A 20512-nucleotide genomic window follows, 5' to 3' on the forward strand; every position below is an offset into this window, starting at 1 on the left:
ACATGAGAATATTCTCCCAGTTTTGTTTGGGTAAGCATTTCTTTTGAAAGCATGTAGCTGGTATCTTCAGATTAATTTGCTTCATTGTAGGCAATTTATATATATTATCAAGGGTGCCATTTAAATAATCATAATAATTGCATTATGGTTCTGTAATTGATGAAGTATGTACCATCACTGTCAGGTTTATGACAGCACTCTGAGCTATTGCCAATTCTCCACCCCTGAACAGCCTTCTACTGTAGTGTGGTTTTCTTTAAAAGAGGATTATATTACTTTATACAATATGTCATCTGTTGATAAGAATAATACGGACAATAATACTTGGGTTGCATAGCAACCAGCTTTTCAGTGGTTCTTGCTTGAAGGTACTCTGCTCCTTGAAATGTACTTTTTTAATATTTTCAAACACAGGCAACCGTACATCCAAAAGTTTCAATAATTTCAGTAATTGCATTAATTGCCCTGATAAGATGAAAAAATGGAAGACGTTCCTTGGTGATCACATGTTGAAATGACTTCAGGGGCAAATTCAGAAGAGCTGACATGGTTTTACTGAATTAGGACTTTGTGTAGGTTATCGCCTCCGGACTTGGAGCGAGGGAACGGCAGCCAAGGCGTGCCAGGCTGGGACGCGGGCAGCGTGCGCAGGGGTAGGCGGACTGCAGCTACCAGCCCTTTCCTGACTCCCTACTTTCCTCTTAGCACTTCAAAATGAACAATGCTATCTGACATGCCAGAGCAACTGATGTGAAGGCTTTGACCATGCCTGGCTGGTGCCCGCTCATTTATTAAGAAAGAAGGTGTTCTGCAAAGGCTGCTCCATGTCTGTGGTGGCTTCAGAAGCTGCCAGGCATTTGTCTGCATTTTCATTACTTTGACTCCCAAAGTCACAGGCTTTTTTAATGTGATGGGATACTGCAAGTAAGTAAACAGGGTACCTGTGGTGTATTTTTCTTCAAATGAGAAAAAGATGAGCTGGCTTGCTTCTGCCTTCTTGACTTCAGTAGTAGGAAGATTGGTTTCAAATTTTGGAAACTGTGGATACATTTGAGATGGAATATAATTCCATGTTTGGACAAATTATTCCATTTAGACCTATTTTGGTTCTAACGGCTCTGTAATCCAGCTAGCTGTAGAATACTCAGGGGAATAAGCAAAGCAACCACTATCACCAAGTGCAAAGGAGATGGCAAGAGATGAGCTGAGGGTGGATTAAAAAAAACCCTGACTGGTTATTATGAATTTTGTTTGGAAACATTTAAATCCTGAGCACTACATAAAATCCTCTCATCGCCTCTTTGAGGTGAATGAATAAATATGATTATTCCCGTTTTACAGCTAAAAAACTAAAGACGTTAAGTGTTATTTTCCAAGGCCACACAGAAGGCCGCTGGCAGGCTGGGGATAAGACCTCATAAATTCCTGGCTCCAGCCCCATGCTCTGTCCATCAACAATGGTGACTTTGTGTGCAGATGAGCTGCCCTTGCACAGCGGTGGAGAAAAGCACACGCGTTAGCTGGGATGGGTGTAATTAAGATAGTTATTAATGAAAAAAAAAAGTCAGAAAGACTGTTGCCTGAACCACAGAGGTTTCAATAAATACAGCCACCTGAGGATTTTTGAGCATTATTTCTTGGGAAATGTGAATGTGGCAGGGCAGGACACCGCTGAACTCTCCGTTGGAGCCACATGCACAGCTTGAGTCACCCGTATTCCGACTGGAACAGGGTGGGATGGGCTGAGGGATGCTGTGTCTGCTCTGCACGCATCTGGGATGGCAACCATTAGGGAGCAAAACCCCACGTTAGCGATGAACGAAGGCTGGCCCCAGCACAAGTGGTTGTACTTGGTCAACTTGAAAGAAGAACCTGACCACGAAGGCAGAGGGCCTTTCAGAAAGATTAGGGGAGGGAAGAAAAACCGAATGGCTTTAAGATGGCAGTTCAGGAAGAAGGTAGTAAAATCTCGTAGGAAAGGGCTGTTCAGCTGAAAAGGATTTTTCAGTTGTTTATGTCTGAGGTATTAGCAGAGCTCCTGTTGCATTCATTTGGGACAAGATTTTGCCTTCGATCTTTTCATAAAATGGTGCCCTCTTTATCTCTGCCATCTGACCTTTTCATGTCTAAGCTTGATGCAAGCAGGGGAGATGTTCTCAGCTCAGCCAGGATGGAAAACAGTGGTTTGGTCTGAGCCAGGTTTTTCTCTCTGTTTCCCAGAGGGTGGCACAGGTGACACAGCTGGGATGGAAGGAGAAGTCGGGTTTATCCCTTAAATCTGGTGTTCATCCTTAACATTTTGCTGTTGACCCTGACTGGAGGGAAAGGGATGGGTGCTCCCCTTGTCTCTGCTTGTCCTGAGAAGACATGAAGACTGGCTGAGAGTAGTTGTGCCTGGCAATGCAAGGAGTATGTTAGCTGTACATTAGGGCCATAGAATAGCTGTGCTTGGAAGCACGGCTGGCATCATCTAGTCCAACCTCCCTGCTCGAAGCTAGGTCACCTAGAGCAGGTTGCTTGGGACCTTGCCCAGCTGGCCTTTGAATGTCCTCAAAGGCAGAGACTCCACAGCCTCTCTGGGCAACCTTTCCCAATGTTTGGCCACTCTTACGGTAAAACTACAGTAACACTCCTGCATTTAAATGGAATTTCTTATCTTTCATTTTGTGCCCATTGCCTCTTTTCCTTTCTCTGGATACCACTGAGAAGACTCTGGCTCAGTCATCTTCATTCTCCTCCTAATTTGACGAGATCCCCCTGAGCCTTCTCCATCCTCTTCTTGTACTAGAAGGTCACTAATGTGAGTTGAGTGTCTTAGTCTTCCACTGACATTGGTAGATGACCCCAGCCTTTGGCCATCTCCAGTAACCATTTCTGCACAGGCTAAGTTGCAAGGCCAGAACCTACATACTACATAGCATTTTGGCTGCTGTTCGTATTTTTGCACTGTTTTCGTATGTCTAGTGTGGGGATAAAGATGAGAGGAGATACTATCACTTTTGGGTTTTATCTGGGTAAATTGTTGAATTGGCTTATTTATGTATTGGACTCATAGCTTATAATTTCCCAGTGTGTTTTTTTGGGACCTTGAAGACTGTAGAGCTGGCTGATAGATAAACAGTACTTTGTATTCCTGATCTGCTTACATTTATACAGAATTAGAGACTGAAAAATGTTTACAAACTGCTGCCATAAGAAAGCTGTACAAATCCTTTGAATGCAAAATGACAGTGTGCTGAATGAGTTATTTTTGTTAGTTCGGTTGCCATGGTCACTCAATAATTATATTTATTTATTTATTGCTTGTCTTGTTCAGGATGAGGGAAGAATATGTAAGATCTAATCGAATATCCAATAAACAGTAGAAGTGCCAAGTAGGAGCAATGTAAACAGTGTGTTTTGCAGAGACTTTACACATTCAAGAAGGGAAAGTCATATGTTAGATTGTTTCCCAAATATGCGCATTGCTATGGTCCAACTTTTGCTACCATGGTTTGAAGCCTAGCGAGTTAAGCGCATTTCTCCTTCTTCTGGAGCTACTGAAGAGCAGCAAAGCCTTCTCCGTTGGTACTCTTGGAGCACCACCTAATGGATGAGTTAGGAAAGGTCCTTTTCCAGCAAGCTTCTGACCAGCCTAAATTTCATACTTAATTCAAGTACTTGCTCATCAACACCATCGCGAAGTTGTACCCAGTTAAGCCAAATGGCAGATGAATAAAACGGTCAAGGAAAGCTGCTGTTCTATGTGTGATACCAGTGTGTCTTTCACATGTATGGGCAACGTGAACATTCTTGAAAAGTTTGGGTAGAATATAGACTAAATTTGCAGTTTTCTTCTAAGTAGCTTTGAAATTGTTAAAGAAAAAAAATCGGCATATTTCTTACTTGCCAAACAACCTCCACAAGTATTTGAAGGACCTTCCAGTCAGCTTCATAAATGATGGTCTTTGTAACAGAGAAGTGAATATCACACAGATAACTTCCCAAAAGACAAGGCATGTAGCAAAGAAGGCTCAGAGGCTTCTGGATCTATGTAGTAACGACTTTCAACCATTTCTTACTGCCCTGCTCAACCGCTTTGTACAAATGGTAGTTGCAACTCCGTTTTCTTCTATTTTTGTTCAGTTTTTTTCTGCTGCTTCCATCTAAGAAGGAAGGGAGTAGAGAAGAAATTAAGGCAGAATCAAAAAAGAAGAAAATGGAAAGGCTTTAGTAGATGCTGCATTTCTGAGAGCAAGCATCTCAGCTGGTTCTCTAGGGCAGAATGTCCTCGTAACCCTGTGTGGTGTCTCCTCGCCTGGGGGATGTTCTCCCAACTGAGGCCTTCCCACTTCTTGGCTGACATCTCCATCTGTTTCCATCAGCAGTTCTCTGAAATGCCCACGGATTTTTTTGCTTTTCTTGCTGTGAGAAGGAAAGTTTCTCTTTCCATTGGCAGTTTTCCTGCTGATCAGCTGAGTAATGCTCTCCACAGGCCTGCTGTCCTGTTTGGAAAGAGGTCCTTCCCAGCCAGGTCTGAGCTCCCAGCCAGCTGCAGGACCTGTGTCTTCCTGACAGTGTGGGCCCTTTGCTGGCCGACAGTAACACCTACACCTCCAGATGCAGCCTGCTAGCCCCCAGACTTTCTCTGTTTGCGGTCTGACAAAGAGGGATTTTACCTTTACTTACAGCCCGTATTACTGTACGCAGTTCATCTCTTTTCCTCCTTCTCCTTTCGCTTCGTCCATTCGGTAAGGGGCTGGGCCTTTCTGAGTCTGATGAAAGCTCCCCATTGACTTCCAACAGAAAATAATATCAAGTGTTATCTGATATCTCTATGAGAGTAAATTTTTTGGACAACATCCTTACAAAACATATTACATCTGCCCTGTCTAATAACAAGCTGTGCCTGGTCCCATGATTTCCTAAGCTCCTTCCTTGCAGGATGACAGTGTTTATCTGTGAAGGCGAGGCAGCTGGAAAAGGGAATAAAAATGCAATATAAAGACATGTCTGGCTCAGGAAATCTCTGATCTAAAGACCACTGGAGCCTTGGAAGCTATTTGGAGGAAAATACTACGTTATACTTGCACTCCTCTAGTTTCCTTCCCGGGGCACCCCACTGCCTACTATCAGCAGAGGACTATGGCTGATGTGGTCCGTGGTCTGAACCAGAGCAATTGTGAAGCTGACTTGGACCCTAGACTGGCTGTTCCCTGGCCACGCAGTACTCACTGTTAGTGCTGTTGGAGCCTTTCTGATTCGGAAGTCCTCGACAAATTGCAAAAAGTAGGAATTTAGGGCAAAATTTGTTGTGAATCAAGTGGGTTTCTCTTTTCAGGCTGCTACGTTACAGTGAAGGAAGATGAGGGATTAGCGGGCAGATGATTTGAGTGCTCAGTGGACTTTAGTACTCAGCAGGTAGACTGAGTTTTTCCTCTTACTCTGTGGAAGTACTCCTCACTGACACAGAACCTCGACTTGCTATTTAGATCTGTAGCACATACACGCTTAAAATAATTACTTCCTACTGGATGCCTTGTTTCCCAACTTAGAAGAGCAGTAAGGCTCAATTTTACTTGCCACATTTCTGATGCTAAAATTGTGTCATTGGCAAAGAAGTCAAGCCGTCAGCTGAAACATGTTTTATAGACTTGTGCATTCTCAGTTTCCCCTCTTATGCCAAAGGGATTTTCCTCATTTTCCCCATTGTGTTGGAGGCAAAAAACCCCACAATGCTCCACATTAACCAGTTGGTGCTCCTTCCATTTGCCTGAAGACAAACTCTGAAATCACTGTTTTGATAAATAAGCATTGAGATGCTCTTGGACTAAACCAGTGGTTTTGCTCTCGGAGTTGACTTAAGTATATGGTAAAACCAGTTGTTGACTCATGCCAGATGCCAATGGGATGCCCGGACGGTGGGAGCTGCTGGGTGCGCTGCGGCAGGCTGGTCTGGCAGACTTGCTGTTCATCAGAAAAGTGCTGCAAGCTGCGGCATTGTTCATTCAGAGACTAATCTTTCACTTCTGTGCTGGAGTCCACCCGCAGGGTTTCAGTTTAGTGGGAAGGGAAGAGGTGATATATGACAGAGGAAAGCTGTAAAACAGTGGTTATTTGGAAAATAATGACTTTTTTATATTCTGTGCTTGTTTACTGATCATGCAGAGATTTCTTTGAAAATATGTGGATACCCTTAAATAAAACACATGTTGATAGTGTGTATTTTTTTGTTTGTTTTCTGATCAATGCATCTTACACAATGCAGTGATTTTCATTTGGTAGAAGGTACAGGAGGAGGTCATTATGAGACAAAGAACTATTAGCAGATGATACACGTGACTTGAGATTTCTCAACTTCATTTTACAGCATTCTTTGCTTTTTTCAATCTTGCAGTAAGATTTCTCACAGAAGTCCTTGAAGGATTGATTTCTTTTGTGAAGCTTTGGAGAAATGAGAACAACATGGAGATGATGTAGATTGGTTTTTTGTTTGTTTGCTTGTTTGTTTTTGTTTTACCACTGATGGATGTTATTAATGACCTCAACAATAGTAAAACCTTATTTAACTGAATAGGATTTTTGCTTGAAGAGCCAGGATTTTACCCTGTAATAGTCACTCAAAGTTTGTTTAAGTCTGTTCTTATAAATATACGAAGATGCAATAACGGTACCGCAACTGTCCCACCATTTAAATACAGTTATTTCCAAGGGAATTATGGCTGGAAGCAGTATGATCCAGCATGGGATTATGTTACAACTTTTTTATTCCACAGTGGTATCAGAATCCAAACTGTGCCTCTATTTGGTTTATTAATTTGTTTTTCTGAACATTTGCAGGATTGTAATATCCCAGTTTTGCCAAAATTAGACCTCAGTTTGGCAGACTTCTTTTCTTTTTTATCAATTCCAGTTGTTTTTTCACAACCCTTTGAGGATTTTCTTTTTCATGTAGTCAATACTCTGTGTACTTCATCATGCGCTCAATTAGAGGACACGTCAAATACATCTGTATTTAAACACAAACTATATTGCTTCTCTTATTTTTGGCCCAGGCTAGGTTTTGCTCTACATTAAGTATTTTGGAATGACAAATGCTTACAGTACAGTATAGCATGTAAATTGTAGTGGTTTGTGTTATGATTACAGTGTTGTCATGGAAATATAATTTTTGCAAATGAAAAGCCAGGGTTTACATATGTAGTTCTTACAAATCCTGGAAGGCCTGGGATGGGTCAATTAGTCATACATTTTATAGCATCCCACATACAATAAGCTTTCTTAAGTCTTAGCAATGCGCAGTATTAAGTTGAATTAGCTGGGAATTCTTAAGTACTGTTTTGAAAAGAGGTAAATCTAGTAAGTGGATTTAAAAATACCTTTCTCTTTCTTGTTCAAGAGAATTGTCCTTTGCATCGCACCTAATGTTAGCTCATTTGAGTCAGCTAAGCCATGTCGGCATACCACCAGTGTAACGTGCGGTTTATGGGGAGAACAGTGTACCACAGTGGGCTAGATTCTGAACGATCTTCAGATAGGGAATGGGATAAAGAGAATGCACTTTAAAAGGCAGTCATTGGGAAAGTCCGTTTCTGAAAGTACTGATTCAAGTACAGCTGAAAAAAGTCCACTTAGTTTTTACCTTTACAGAGCACCCAGTAGTGTTCAAAGGGCTGACAAAACAGCCCTAACAGCTCGGTTTCACGTCAGAAGTGGCTGATGAAGCAGGGCAGGGTGCTGGCTGGCTGCTGCTGTTGTGATTTGCTTCCCTTGACCATTAGGCATTACCCGTCCCCATGCTGGGTTTGTCTCCACCAGCCAAGAGCTGCTGCAGTTCCAACAGGGGCGTGGGCTCCATCCAGAAATTGTATGTCCAGACTGGAAGCAATGGTGCAAACTGGTGCCAGAGTGGCACAGAAATAATAACACTCAGCACAATACAATATCAGTTTTGTCATTAAGATGTCCATATTTTTATTTTTCTTCTGTTACATCTTTTTTTTTAATTATTTTGGTATAACTTAGACCTCATTAAATGAAGAAACCACATTTAATCTAACTGTGAACTTGAACCAGTAAATTTTTTTCTCTGAAATGTAATTGTCTCTTTATTAAGAACAAACTTGTAATGGAAACGGGGTGTTTAGTCAAGTGCCTGAACAAGTTGGAAAAAAATTGCCAAAGCTTTGAATAAACAGCTATTGTTGTCTTTTTCTTTTTCTTCCTGCACATGTGCAGTCTATGAGTCTGATAGAGATTGGGAACCCTTCACAAAGCCTGGAGAACGTGTGTCGCTGGGCCTACTTGCAACAGAAACCTGACACTGGGCACGCGGAGTATCACGACCACGCGATCTTCCTCACGCGGCAGGATTTTGGTCCATCTGGCATGCAAGGTGAGATGCAGATCAGGTTTTGTTTTGCATTTGTATTTGTCGCTTAGCAAGGCAAGGCATGCAGAGTTTAATTGTGTATCTTTTGTTGACTTTTCATCAACATTTTCTTTCCCCAGGAGCTCTGCGTAGGGCCATTTTCAGTTGTAACTGCTTCACTTATTGTTTTATCCTTTCTTACTGGTGGGATTATTTATTGGATCACTTCCTTGCTGTTGATGAAGCCAAGAAAATGGGATGTGTATGTAAAGAGTCCTGAAAACACCCAAATATTAAAAAATAGGTTTTGTAAATTAAGGAGTCTCTGAAGTTGATGCCGTGTTCCAGCAGGATTGCCAAGAAATATCATTATGAAGAAGGCTGGAACAAGCAGGGCCAAGTGCTGTCCACTTTTTCCTTTTTTCAGGGCTCTGCCTGATTGGGTTTGTTCACTGGAGAGGATAAATCTGAGAGCTGCCCCGTGCCTTTTGGGCTGGCCAGACCTGCTGTCAGCACAGCAGCATGAGGTGTCCTTTTCCCCTGGTGCTTCATGCACTTAAGAGAAGACAATTGTAGGATGGTCCTAGAGGTAACAGCAGTTTTCTTGGTGAGCCAGGAATATAGTTCTAATTTGTTCAGCAGGCTGTTTTCATCTGTTTCATTGATGAGGGAGCACACTATTAAATGTCCGGGGCAGAGGTCTCTTGAGAGGACCACTTCAACTATATTTGTGTCACGACAGAAGACATCTGTTTGCTCAGAGCTTCTCACCACATTGCCTTTCCATACTTGTCCGTTTTCTGGAACGCTTGCTATTTCTCACAGGCTATGCTCCAGTCACTGGAATGTGTCATCCTGTTCGAAGCTGCACTCTCAACCATGAAGATGGTTTTTCATCTGCATTTGTGGTGGCTCATGAAACTGGACATGTGTGAGTAGAACCGTGGATATCTTGTGTCTAATCTGAAAATGTCTTTGGGACTGACAAACACCAATGACGTTGGAAAGATGCAACTTATGTTAAGAAACAATATTCAGGGTTAGCTCTGGCTTTAGGTCTCAGCTCTCTCAAAGCTTTCTTTATGATCTTAAGTAAGCTTTATATTTTGGTATTTTGAAATGGAAAAAAGAGCTAATAAAATATCTTCCAGGGCTGCTGTGAGAGTAGATTGAATGATGTATTATAGTCTCCTGATGGAAATGTAAAGTACTCATAATGATGAAATACGAACTCATTGAGTCAGTGGAATATATGATTCTTGAAAACAATCCATATTAAATAAGCACATAATCTGTATATGTTACTGCTGGTAAAGGACACAACACTGTATAGAAACGAGGTGTCAAGCACTGAGGTTACAATTCTTCTATCTCTCTCATATAAAAAAATACAATCCTTTTACTCATTGATGTGACTAGAACCAATGACCGGGCGGCAGCCGTTGCCAGCGCTTTGCTTTCTCCTGGAGTGTTGTAGTTTGCCTGTGTGCAGGGAACACCCACTGATTTCCCATTTTCTCTTTGGTAGAACAGCAGTTCCCAAAAGGCTCTTTCCAAACAGTTCTCATCTATTCTGCTTTCCCTAAGAAAGCCTGCAGGCCCTTTTCTCTTTGTTGTATCAGAATTATTAAGGGCTTTAAACAAAAAAGTGTCAAAGTTTATTGAAATCACTGTAAACATATCTTAATTAGACAGGGACATAGAATTGTTACCCAGACGGTATTTGATTCCAGAATTTTTGAATTAGGATTAAAAAGAATACACGGCCTTAAAAGAGATACCACTGAAGAATGTTTGTAATCCCTCAGAACACATTCAGCCCCAATCTGTTAATTTGGTTTAAATTATGGACAGCTATCGCCCACGTAAATCAAACAGTGCTTGTAAAGAAATGCAATATAAGATCCTAACAAAGGAAAGGAGAAAACATATTCATAATAAAGTAAAAAGAAATTTAAAAATACCTGTAACTTGGGTTAATTTTCTGGAAAGCACCCAACACTTGCCAGGCTGTTTCACATTTAAACAATGCAGGATTGCTACTGGGCAACAACAGCACCTGGTCTGAACTAGCTTTCAGTGTGGTGTCATTTTTTTTCTATGCAAAAGACTTGGCTACAATTGTAAATCGCTTCAAATTCAGCTAAGGTTGATTTTTTAGAAGTTAGATAAGCTCCTGAATAGCTCCAGATTGGAGAATGAATGATTTTCTGTTAATACTCCTGGAGAGTGGACTAGATCCTTAATCCAGAAATGGATCTGTTTAGCCATAGTAATTCACAAATGCGGATGTGCACAGAAGTCCAAAGAAGGCATTTTTAGTCTATTTTGAAAGTGGATTAAGCTAATCATGTGAAACTGCTCTCAAGGGTCAATGCTTCTACGTGGGAACTACTACAGACTAGCTCTTTAGCTTCAGCCTCACCCTGTCTTATTTCTCATGGCTTTGCTCGTGTGGACAAGGGTCGTGGGACTTAAGAAGCTTGTTGCGGTCAACTGCTGATGACATTTGGGAGGTACAAGCCCTTGGGCACTCAGGGTACACCTGCGATGTAACTGTGCTGGCTTTCTCCTGTGCGGGGCAGTTTAGGCATGGAGCACGACGGCCAAGGGAACAGATGTGGGGATGAAGTCCGCCTGGGGAGCATCATGGCGCCCCTCGTGCAAGCTGCGTTTCATCGCTTCCACTGGTCTCGTTGCAGCCAGCAAGAGCTGAATCGGTATCTCCAGTGAGTAGCTGTTAAGCAGCCTCTTTTCTTTGATGAGGAAGCATGTAGGAACAATTCTGCATCTAGCGTTTGTGCTTTATCCTTTTGTTAATTACTGAAATGGGGTTGAATAAAGCAAACGAAGAATCCTACCCACCCTATTGGGAATGAGATGCCTTCCCATCAATTGTAAATTATAATGCAAGTTCTCAATTAGTTTGAGCTCAGTCCATTTTAAATTGTTCTCCTTTCATTTACATCTCTTCATTTTCTGAACACTGATAGTATATATGCTGTCCTCTCAGGGCTTATGAGAAGACACTATTATGAATCTTATTGCTCACTTCCCTCCCTCCCTAACGTAACCTCTAGCTGGAGGAGTGTTCTGCTACCCAGCAGTCTCACATCTATCTTGCAGATAGCAAATTTGGTTTCAAGGGCCATTTGTTGCTTATGCTGCCTGTCAATGATAAGATGGTGCTGCCTAAAGAGGAAACCCTGGCCTTTAAGTGCTCAGGGCTTTTCTTGACTTCAATAGATATCTAAAGAAAAAGTGTGGTGCTAGAATTAATCCTTCCGTTGTTACTTTTCCCTTAAGTACCCTAAATGCTATTGAATACATCTCCATCCATGCTCCTTGCATTCTCTTTGAACCTGACACTTTGGGTACTAGACCCGTGCTGGAGTTCCCTGACAAACTCTGCTGTTTATGACCAAGTCCCCATATGGAAAAATATGGGGAAACTACTAAGATACCTAACAAAACCTGAAAATGAGTAGGAAAAAATGCAGCCAAATACATGAAGTAAACATGAGTCAGTCTTTTTTGTCAGTATTTTTATTATCTTAGAGATCTTAGGCAAGGCAATAAGGAATAAAAACATTGTGAGGGAAACATGATTGTTTCAATTAGCAAGACCCTTCAGACCTTTAGCCATTAAATAAAAATCATCTGGTGCAGAGGGCTGCTTTACATTCTTTTAAATACATCTATTTTTAAATATCTTATAACAAAGCAGAATAATGGTTTGCTTTGAAGTAGATCTAACCAAAATTCTGCTTTCAGCTATTGGTATCTTCAAGGCAACCTAAATGGTTGCAAGAATAGACTGGTGTATGGTGTCCTCATGTCTTTTAAATAACTCAGAGACATTTTGGAGATACTGTCAACCATGTTGGTCTTGTGAATTAACCACTGATTACGCTGTGTTAACCATTCAGTGCTATTAACATCAACCCTCTGTCCTCCACGTGACTCAGGTGTGATTCCAGTACGTTATGTCCTCACAACTTAGAAGAAGGAGAGGAGAAACTCCCATACTCATCGCAGGAAGGAAACTTTGTACAAAGTATGGATGGAGCTGAGAGTTGTCAGGAGAAACACAGAGAGGGAACAAACTTGAGCATTTAAAGCAGGCAGGAAAGTACATGTTTGTAAATGCACTGCTGTTTCTCAGTAAGGACACAGGAAAACTGCAAGCTTAGTGGTAATCTCAGATGGTTGCCCTGGCCTCTGCTTCTAAAACTTCACTTGAAAGACAGTTGCAGGCAGCAAGAAATTTCACAAATGGAAAATTAATTAAACTTTCTTTTCTTCTTGGTCTCATGTGGATTCTTCCTTTGATTCCTTTCACATAAGGACCCTGGAGACTGACAGGAATTTACCTGCAAGCTAAATGGAAATTACAATGGAAGGGCTTCAGAAAAAAAATATAGAATCCATTAAAGTTGGATACGACATGATAAAGTTAATTTGAGCTTAATTGCAATATTAGCTGCTCTTCACGACCAGCATCTGAGAAATCGTAGGTTCTGTTTTGTTTGGAACAAAAAGGCAATGAAACCACAAACACTGTGCAAGTCTCATAGCCCCATCTGTTACTGTAATTTTTGCCTGTTGCAGTTCCTATGATTGTCTGCGTGATGATCCCTTCGAACACGACTGGCCTTCCCTTCCACAGCTGCCAGGAATTCACTACTCCATGAATGAGCAGTGCCGTTTTGATTTTGGTTTGGGGTACATGATGTGCACAGCTGTGAGTACTTAAGTTTGGCTTCTGCTCTTTCTCATCCAGGAGTGTTGTAAGTGTCTCTGAAATGTCCTTAATAAGGACAGTGTAGTGAAGCCCACAAGGAAAGACGTGCCCACTGAGCTGTAAGCAAGGAACAACAACTGAAGTATCTCTGTCTTTTTTCTTTAAACTGGAGTTACAGAAATAATTCTGTAGTTTCATAAATAGTTGTAGACTTCAAGCAAACAAACTTGCTGCATTATTGAGCCTCCTCTTGCTGGCAGATAGTTATTCTGCTACAAAACTGCCAGCCAGATGTGAAAGAGGTAGATTTGGTGGCACATCTTGTTGTGCTAACAAAGGGCAGTATGTTTTTATGATCCAATTTTATGGAAAGTGTGATGCATTTTGATGCCTAGCATGAGAAAATAAGTGTGGCAGCAAGCAGAGCAACTCGCAAGGACTTTTGATGACATTGTGGACTTTCTTGTACCAGGAAAACAAGAGACAAAATCTAAATGTGAAGCAAGGCAAGATTAGCCAATTCTCAGTGGATTGGCCTCCGAAAGCAGAGTCTTCTGCAGCAGGGCTGTGCCTCCCTCCTCCAGCTCCTCAAGTAGGACAAAATATTAAATGGAAAGAGGTGTTTTCAGCTGGTGTGGCAGCTGCTAACACATAACACTTCTGCTTTCATTCCCATCTGCGGGAATATGTATGCCAAGTGGTGTCTCTGCATAATGGATGAGAACCTTTAAAGTATCAGCTGTGGTATTGTGTCTTGACACAATTCCCACTGATGCTGCCTTGGAAGAATGTCCCAGCCAAGGAGGGTCTTTTCTTACAGCCATTCTCCAGAGCCTGGGGACAGAGACTTTCTGTTCTTCTTTGTTCAGAATACCCAAAAGCATGTCCAGACATCATGTTTTAGTGTATTGTGTGGTGGGTGGTTCTCATCTTCTCCTATACAAGCTCTTCTATTGTAGGTAAAATGCCAATTTATTCATTGAATCAGGACCCCGAACTGAAATTTCCATCCTCCTAAAGAGGTGATTGCAACAGCTGAGCTACATACAGTCTGAGCAGCTCGTTTCCTTCTCCCATGATTTTTTGTTTTGTTTGCCAAATGAAGCAACAGGATTTGGAGAAGCTGTGAGAAAAGGCAGTGTGTGTCTTACTGTCTGGGGGAACTGATTTCCCCAATGCCCAGTCTGCCTTTGGTCACTAGTGTAAAACCATTTTTGCCCAACTTTGTTCCATCGAATGCAGGTGGCATCTCACTTCAGAGTCACTGATGATTCTGTATGAAAGCTCAGATATGCTCAATCCACAGACACCAGAGTGTTTCTCAGGAATCAGTGATGACAGCTGGCATTTTACAACTAGGAAAGGGAAACCCCCACCATGCTGCAGCTTCTATTGCAGTTTCCAGAGGGAGCGCTCTCAATGCGATGTCCATTCTGATTTTTCTTGTGTTTCAGTTCCGTACGTTTGATCCCTGCAAACAGCTGTGGTGTAGCCACCCCGAGAACCCCTACTTCTGCAAAACAAAGAAAGGGCCTCCGCTGGACGGGACCATGTGTGCACCAGGAAAGGTGAGTGTGGGTGCTGCGTGTACCTGCACGCTCACGTATGTTCACATGTGTTTCTGTGCAGCTGGGGATGTTCCCCTTAAAATCAAGGGGAACAAGCGAAGAACCTATCCTGAGGACCTGAAGTCTGCTGAGGTGTGGGGCGAACTCGTGCATGCAAGTAATGCTGTTGAGCAGCGTGATGGGAGGAGGCATGGGCCAGGGCTGGCGTGTCCTGCATGGCAGCTGTGTGACCATCAAACCCTGTCCTCAGGCAGGTCATGGAAGTAGCTGCAGATTGCTCTGTGCTTCTTCACAAGTCTTTGTGGCAGAACCAAAAATTGGGAAATTTCCACTCACCTGTGACTTTTGTGAGGTTGGGGAAGGGGGGGTTGTGTTTGTGTCGGTGATGCTGTAGTGAAGCTGACTGGCCTCCTCAGTGCGGGAGGTGCAGAGAGCAGTGTGGTCCCAGAGGTGACAGCCAAGCTAAGGCTGCTGTGGCTGCCCTGAGGGAAAGGATGGATGTGGGATGGAGAGCCAACATGCCAGCGCAGCAGGACTGTGAGGAGAGAAGGGCAGATTTGTGGAGGTGGATTTGCTGGCTTGATGAGAGTCAAGGGAAGCCTGAGGAACTGTGGAGGGAAGGTGTGAGGTGGCAATGGTTCAGACAGCTCCGACCCCTCAGCCACCATGCTGGACCTGCTCCACGTCTCAGTTATCCTTCTGTGGATGTCACACTGTGCTCATAGTGGATCTGAACTCCAAGTCCTTTGAAGTCTGCTGAAAAAGTCTGGCTTCCCTGGGCTTTGGATGCAGTGACTGAGGGGGAGAGGAAGATGTCGCTACTTGGAAAGATCTTTTGTAAAACCCAGTGGATGACATCATTTATGCGATAAATGAACCGTATTAGCAGCTGCTGTTATGTTTTGAAATGTCTTTTTTATGAAAACATAATGTAATGCTAAATCTAATTCCCTAGCAAGTCATGCTCTATATAAACAACTCCCTTCTGGTTTTCCCTTCTTTAGATTATTGCTGTTGTAGCAGCTTTACTTCTTGTTTTTTAAAAAAAATAATTAAATTAGAATCCAGCGTCTTAGAGATTTTGTTTGGATTTGCTGTTCTATATCTTGATTTTTGCCTTAAAAATATTTGTGAAACCTCCAGAAGAATACCTTTATATTCCATTTTGTTGCATCACCCTCTTCCTCAAGCCATTCATTCATATTAGTATTTGAACAGAAATGAGAAGAAACAAAGAACTTGTAAGCATACAGTTAAGGATCTGTCAGTGCTTCCATTATAAACAGTTTGTCAGGATGTTATGCAACTCAGCTGTAAAAATTTTCTCTGGACTGGAACTTGGGATCCAAGGCTTCAGCAAACTGTGCAGACAGCCAGGCTTTTTAGTTCAGTGGAGATGCAAGACAGTACGTGCACATTCTGAAGTTTCAGTAGATGATAGGACTATGACTGTTTTATTCCCAGAGGAGCTGTCCCAGTTTTTGATAAATAAACTTACTGTAGCCTTCCAGGAGAACCTGAGAAAATGATAGAAAATGAAAACTATTTTGTTAGATAAGGCTCAGCAGTCTGAGCTAAACATTTCCTTTCAAATAGCACGAGTTATGAAGGTTATACAGCTGACTTTGTATGTCTGAGCTCAGCATTTGACCAGCGTGTTTATTAGTTGTTGGTATTTTTAATACAGGCACATCAGATCAGTGTTTTTCCATCTGTTCCTTTCCTTTTCATCCCTGCCTTTGATCTGGCCTTCCTCTGTTCGCTCCCTTCATCGATTTGGACAATACCAGAGGCTCTTACCTGAAAGGATGGGGACTGTAAAATGCGTCTGTTGCCCAAAGCTGGGATCGGTTGCAGTGTGGCAGCCTCTTTAAGATACATCTCCCATGATACCTCATCAGCACATGAAGAAGAGGAAAATAACTTCAAACTTAATCCACTATTTTCTTTGGAATAATGCCAGAAAAGAAAAGAACAGAAACATAAGCAATCGAAGATGCCGATTCAAAAAGATCCATTTGTTTCTCTCTTTAGAGACTTGCAGTTTTCATGATTTCATACCACTAATTCCCAGGGCCTATTTTAAGCTCAAACCAATCACAACACTGCTGATGTGTCACAGAAACATCCTGGCGTGGCAGCAGCTGAGGGGACCGCGTGCCAGAAATGAAAGCGATGTTCGGGAGGCCGACACGGCGTATGGTGCATAGACGTTCTCACCTAAGCCTGGTGTTCGGATAGCTGGTAATGGGTCCCCTCACTCTCCCAAACTGAGCAGATGCTGCTGAGGAGAATCTAGCCCAGCTGCCTCCTCCCTCGCTGTCATCAAGGGGCAAGGACACCTATGGGAGACGCAAGACCCATGGCACAGCAAGCACGCTGCCACGGGCCGTGTCTCTGCACACTCAGGCTGCGCCTCGGACCGAGGCTCTGACCCTTAGAACGGGAAGGAAGATCAGACTTTCTAATGCTGTCTGTATGTGTGTATGTATACACATGTATAGATGTATATTTAAGTAAATATATGTAAATGTATGTAAGCTTTTCTGTGCCTGTGGTTATTTGAAACAAGTTTCCAGAAGAGTGAGGTTCTGCCGTTTCAAAAACTTTTTAATAAGTCTCCTTGTGCAAATGGAGCCATTGAACAACCATTATGTTAGTTGGCAGCAAACTGATCATTTGCTGAGTTTAGGGATAGAAAAATAAAATATTCTCTTGGAGCTTCCCAGCTAGAGAAGAAAACTGTTATTTTGATAGAAACCTAAAGGAAAGAGAATATTTTGTATTGCTCCCAGCCTGAATATTTTAAAGCTAGATTGAGTTTTCAGTAGCAAACAGGAAGATCCTGTCAATTTTTTGATGCTTCAATGATGCAGCAACTTGCAATTACTTTTGTGACTGAATGGTCACATTAACTTCCATGAAATAACTCCGGTGTGTGAAGTTAAGCACATGGAGGGTTGGAGTCTTGATGTGAAGTCAAAGACACTCCATAAATTGCTATAGTGAACCATGCAGATGAGGCAGAACTGTGCAAAGCTTAACCCTGCGTAGCATTCTGTGGATTAAGAGAAAACATATGCTTTCAGCTGATAATTTATTTACTTGTATACAGTTCTGTCAGCTCCACTGTTAGGCTCCAGCTTCTGAAGCCCAGGCAGCCTTCAGAAACGTATCGCTAGTTTTTGTTGTCCCATTTTTTTAAACTATTACTCTTCTGGGGAGACATTTATATTGGCTGAAGTAGCTAACTGCTCTCCACAGGATAGAAATAAAGCGTGAAGCCATTCATGCAAGATCTCATGCTCAAGTCCGTCTGCTTGCTGCAGTGACTAGCACAAAGGTTTGCACCACCTGAGTCTCCTTTGATTTTTTTCTTGGAGAGAGGCATGAGCCTGGTACCTGCCCCTGCCAACCAAGCTGATGTTACTCTTGGATTTGGTTTATGTGCCAAGGATCCAGCACAAACCTGGCAGGTCTGCTCTTTGCTTGCACCATGCTAATGAGATGATCTGAGTCAAACTTGGAATGATTTTTTAGTCTGTCAGGAAAGGAAGGGAATGATCAAATATTGAAATAAATAGATATTATTGAGAAGAAAAATGGACCAAGAAGAAAGGTTTCTGAAAACAGTAAAGTGTACTCAAAGCAATCCAGATAATTTCCCACTGAGAAAGCTGACCTCAGCTTCTCTCAGAGACAGATGGGTAAGTGTATGCTGTGTTAGTCACCACAGAAACAGTGAGAATACTTGATTCTCCACTGAAGAAACTTTTACTGGCTCAGGGTAGACTTCAGAGTTGGAGCTTTCAGTTTATCTCTTGCAACTAATTATTCTTAAACAGATGGAGCGGAGCAGGCCAGCCTGCAAGTGATGGGAAATACAAATAAATAAGTAACCTTCTCCTGACAGGATCTCTGGAGAGCGGGGAGAGCTGAGGGCCACCAGCCGTGATGCAGTACAAGGGGTTACCTGGTAGATAACTGGGGTGCCAAGTGAGGAGATAGGGGAGTTGCCAGTTGCTGCCCGATATAAAATAGGTAGAGATACCCATGGAAGATCTGCAAGTCTTTTCTTGAAAAATTAACTTGCAGATGCGTTAAGCCCACAGGAACACTAGCTGTTTTTTTGGCATGCAGAGCAGTTGTTTCAAAGAACTGCTGAAAACAGCAGTGGAATGTTTTACTGCAAGAGATTTAAGTTTCCTCTCCTGGAAATTGCACTTGTTTTGGACTGTCCTGTTTGCCAGAAAAATAGGCGAGACTGCAAGAAGTCATCTTGTCTTCCACTAAGAAAACAATTTGCATTTACCCACGGGTGTTTTTTTCTTATTTAAAAAAGAATAATTGTTTTAATATGCTTCTCTCTTTAAATGAACCCCCTTGTTTATGAAGGCAATAGTGGTTGGAACTGGCTCTTTTCCACCTCATTATGTAGTTAATGTAGTAGCAATAGGAAGGGCTGGCTCTGGCTTCCTTTATTACACCGGAGAGTGCTCCATCTCTGGTTTTACCTTCTCACACATTTTCTTGCATGGGTCTGCACAGAGTAGGACTTCGTTGTGAATCATTTTGTTTTATGTAGGCTCCTTTCTTTTAATCCACAAACAAAAAGGCAGAGCTGGGGATGACTCATTTTACACAAATGCTTGTCTCCTGATAGCTCTGCCTCAGCTTCCCGACAATCGGCGTATGACCAGCTCCTCCAGTAAGTCAGTGCTGCTCTTTCCTTTACGCAGAGAAGTCAATAACACTTTTCCATGTTTGCCTTCCAGTCCAGTGACCAGTCATAGTATCAAATAGGTGGTTTGTTACTGGTTGGTGCAAACCCAAATCCCCCTGTTACTGCCTAAAACAGGGAAAAGAGACTGGAAAACACAACATCACATGTCCCTCCCTCTCCTCTGCGGAGTCCAAGCACTGGATCCTGGATCATTGCATAATGAACATATGCTACGTGGCTCTTGAAACAGATTCAGAGATTGCTGTGGAACTTACACCTGAGGGATGCAGAACCCTGATAAAAGGATGTATAAGCAAGCACAGATCAGGAGCTGTCATATCTCATCTGCTTCCAAGGCCAGCTGAAATTTGTATTGACAAGCTGATGTGTTGCCAGCTTCCCCTGCATCTCTGAATGGTCCCATTGCTACACAGAGCCCGATGACTCAAACTGTTCATTCAAACAAACCTCTCTAAAGCCATAAGTAAACAGTCCCTGAAGGGTACAGCGCTGAGCTTCAAAACCAGAGAAAGTAAAGGACATATTAGCATTTTGCATTTCTCTCATGCTTTGCTGAATTATCTCTGGTTCTGTCAAACGCTAAGAAAAATCTGCTTGTTACAGCTCCAGAGCAGGACTGGTATAACTGGCTTTGTGCTAACTCATCTATTTCGTAGGTTTTGACTTCGAATATTTGAAGTCATGAGAAAGAATAAATAGCTGAAGCTTAATTTCTACTCTTTTCTACTCCTTGTCCAACCAAATCAGCACCAAAATAAATTACATGAATAAAGAGCCAGTCATTGAGCAGATTAGCAAATCAGTAAGCTGTGTCTTGTCACCATTTTACTAATGATGCTCTCTTTAAATTCAGCATTATTAATGATTATCCATCACTTTTAAATTTGTCTTCCAGATCACTAATCGCTCTATGCTTAAGAACGCTCTCCTGTTATATATCTTCTGATTTTGTTTTTGCTGGCAGCATGCATTTAGCCATATGCTTGGCTTGTGCTGCCTGCCAAATTCCTGCGTTCCAGGGCTTGTTAAGCTGTGTAAAATGTTGTTGTTGACTTGAATGTTAAGGAAAGTAAGTGACTGATTGCACTTGTTGTTATAGCCATCTG

The 20512-nt window shown here is 42.2% G+C and overlaps 1 protein-coding gene across 2 annotated transcripts in view; it reads left to right on the top strand.

The window, feature by feature from the left end:
- ADAMTS2 (ADAM metallopeptidase with thrombospondin type 1 motif 2) overlaps positions 1–20512 on the top strand; it is a 261263-nt gene that overhangs the window by 213891 nt on the left and 26860 nt on the right. For both annotated transcript variants that reach the window (XM_056349882.1, XM_056349881.1), the window contains 5 exons: positions 8218–8374; positions 9176–9281; positions 10936–11079; positions 12962–13094; positions 14549–14662. In XM_056349882.1, coding sequence (XP_056205857.1) covers positions 8218–8374; positions 9176–9281; positions 10936–11079; positions 12962–13094; positions 14549–14662 — 654 coding nt within the window. The remainder of the gene's footprint in view (positions 1–8217; positions 8375–9175; positions 9282–10935; positions 11080–12961; positions 13095–14548; positions 14663–20512) is intronic.

This window comes from Falco biarmicus, chromosome 8 (genome assembly GCF_023638135.1).
Source record: "Falco biarmicus isolate bFalBia1 chromosome 8, bFalBia1.pri, whole genome shotgun sequence".
NCBI lineage: Eukaryota > Metazoa > Chordata > Aves > Falconiformes > Falconidae > Falco > Falco biarmicus.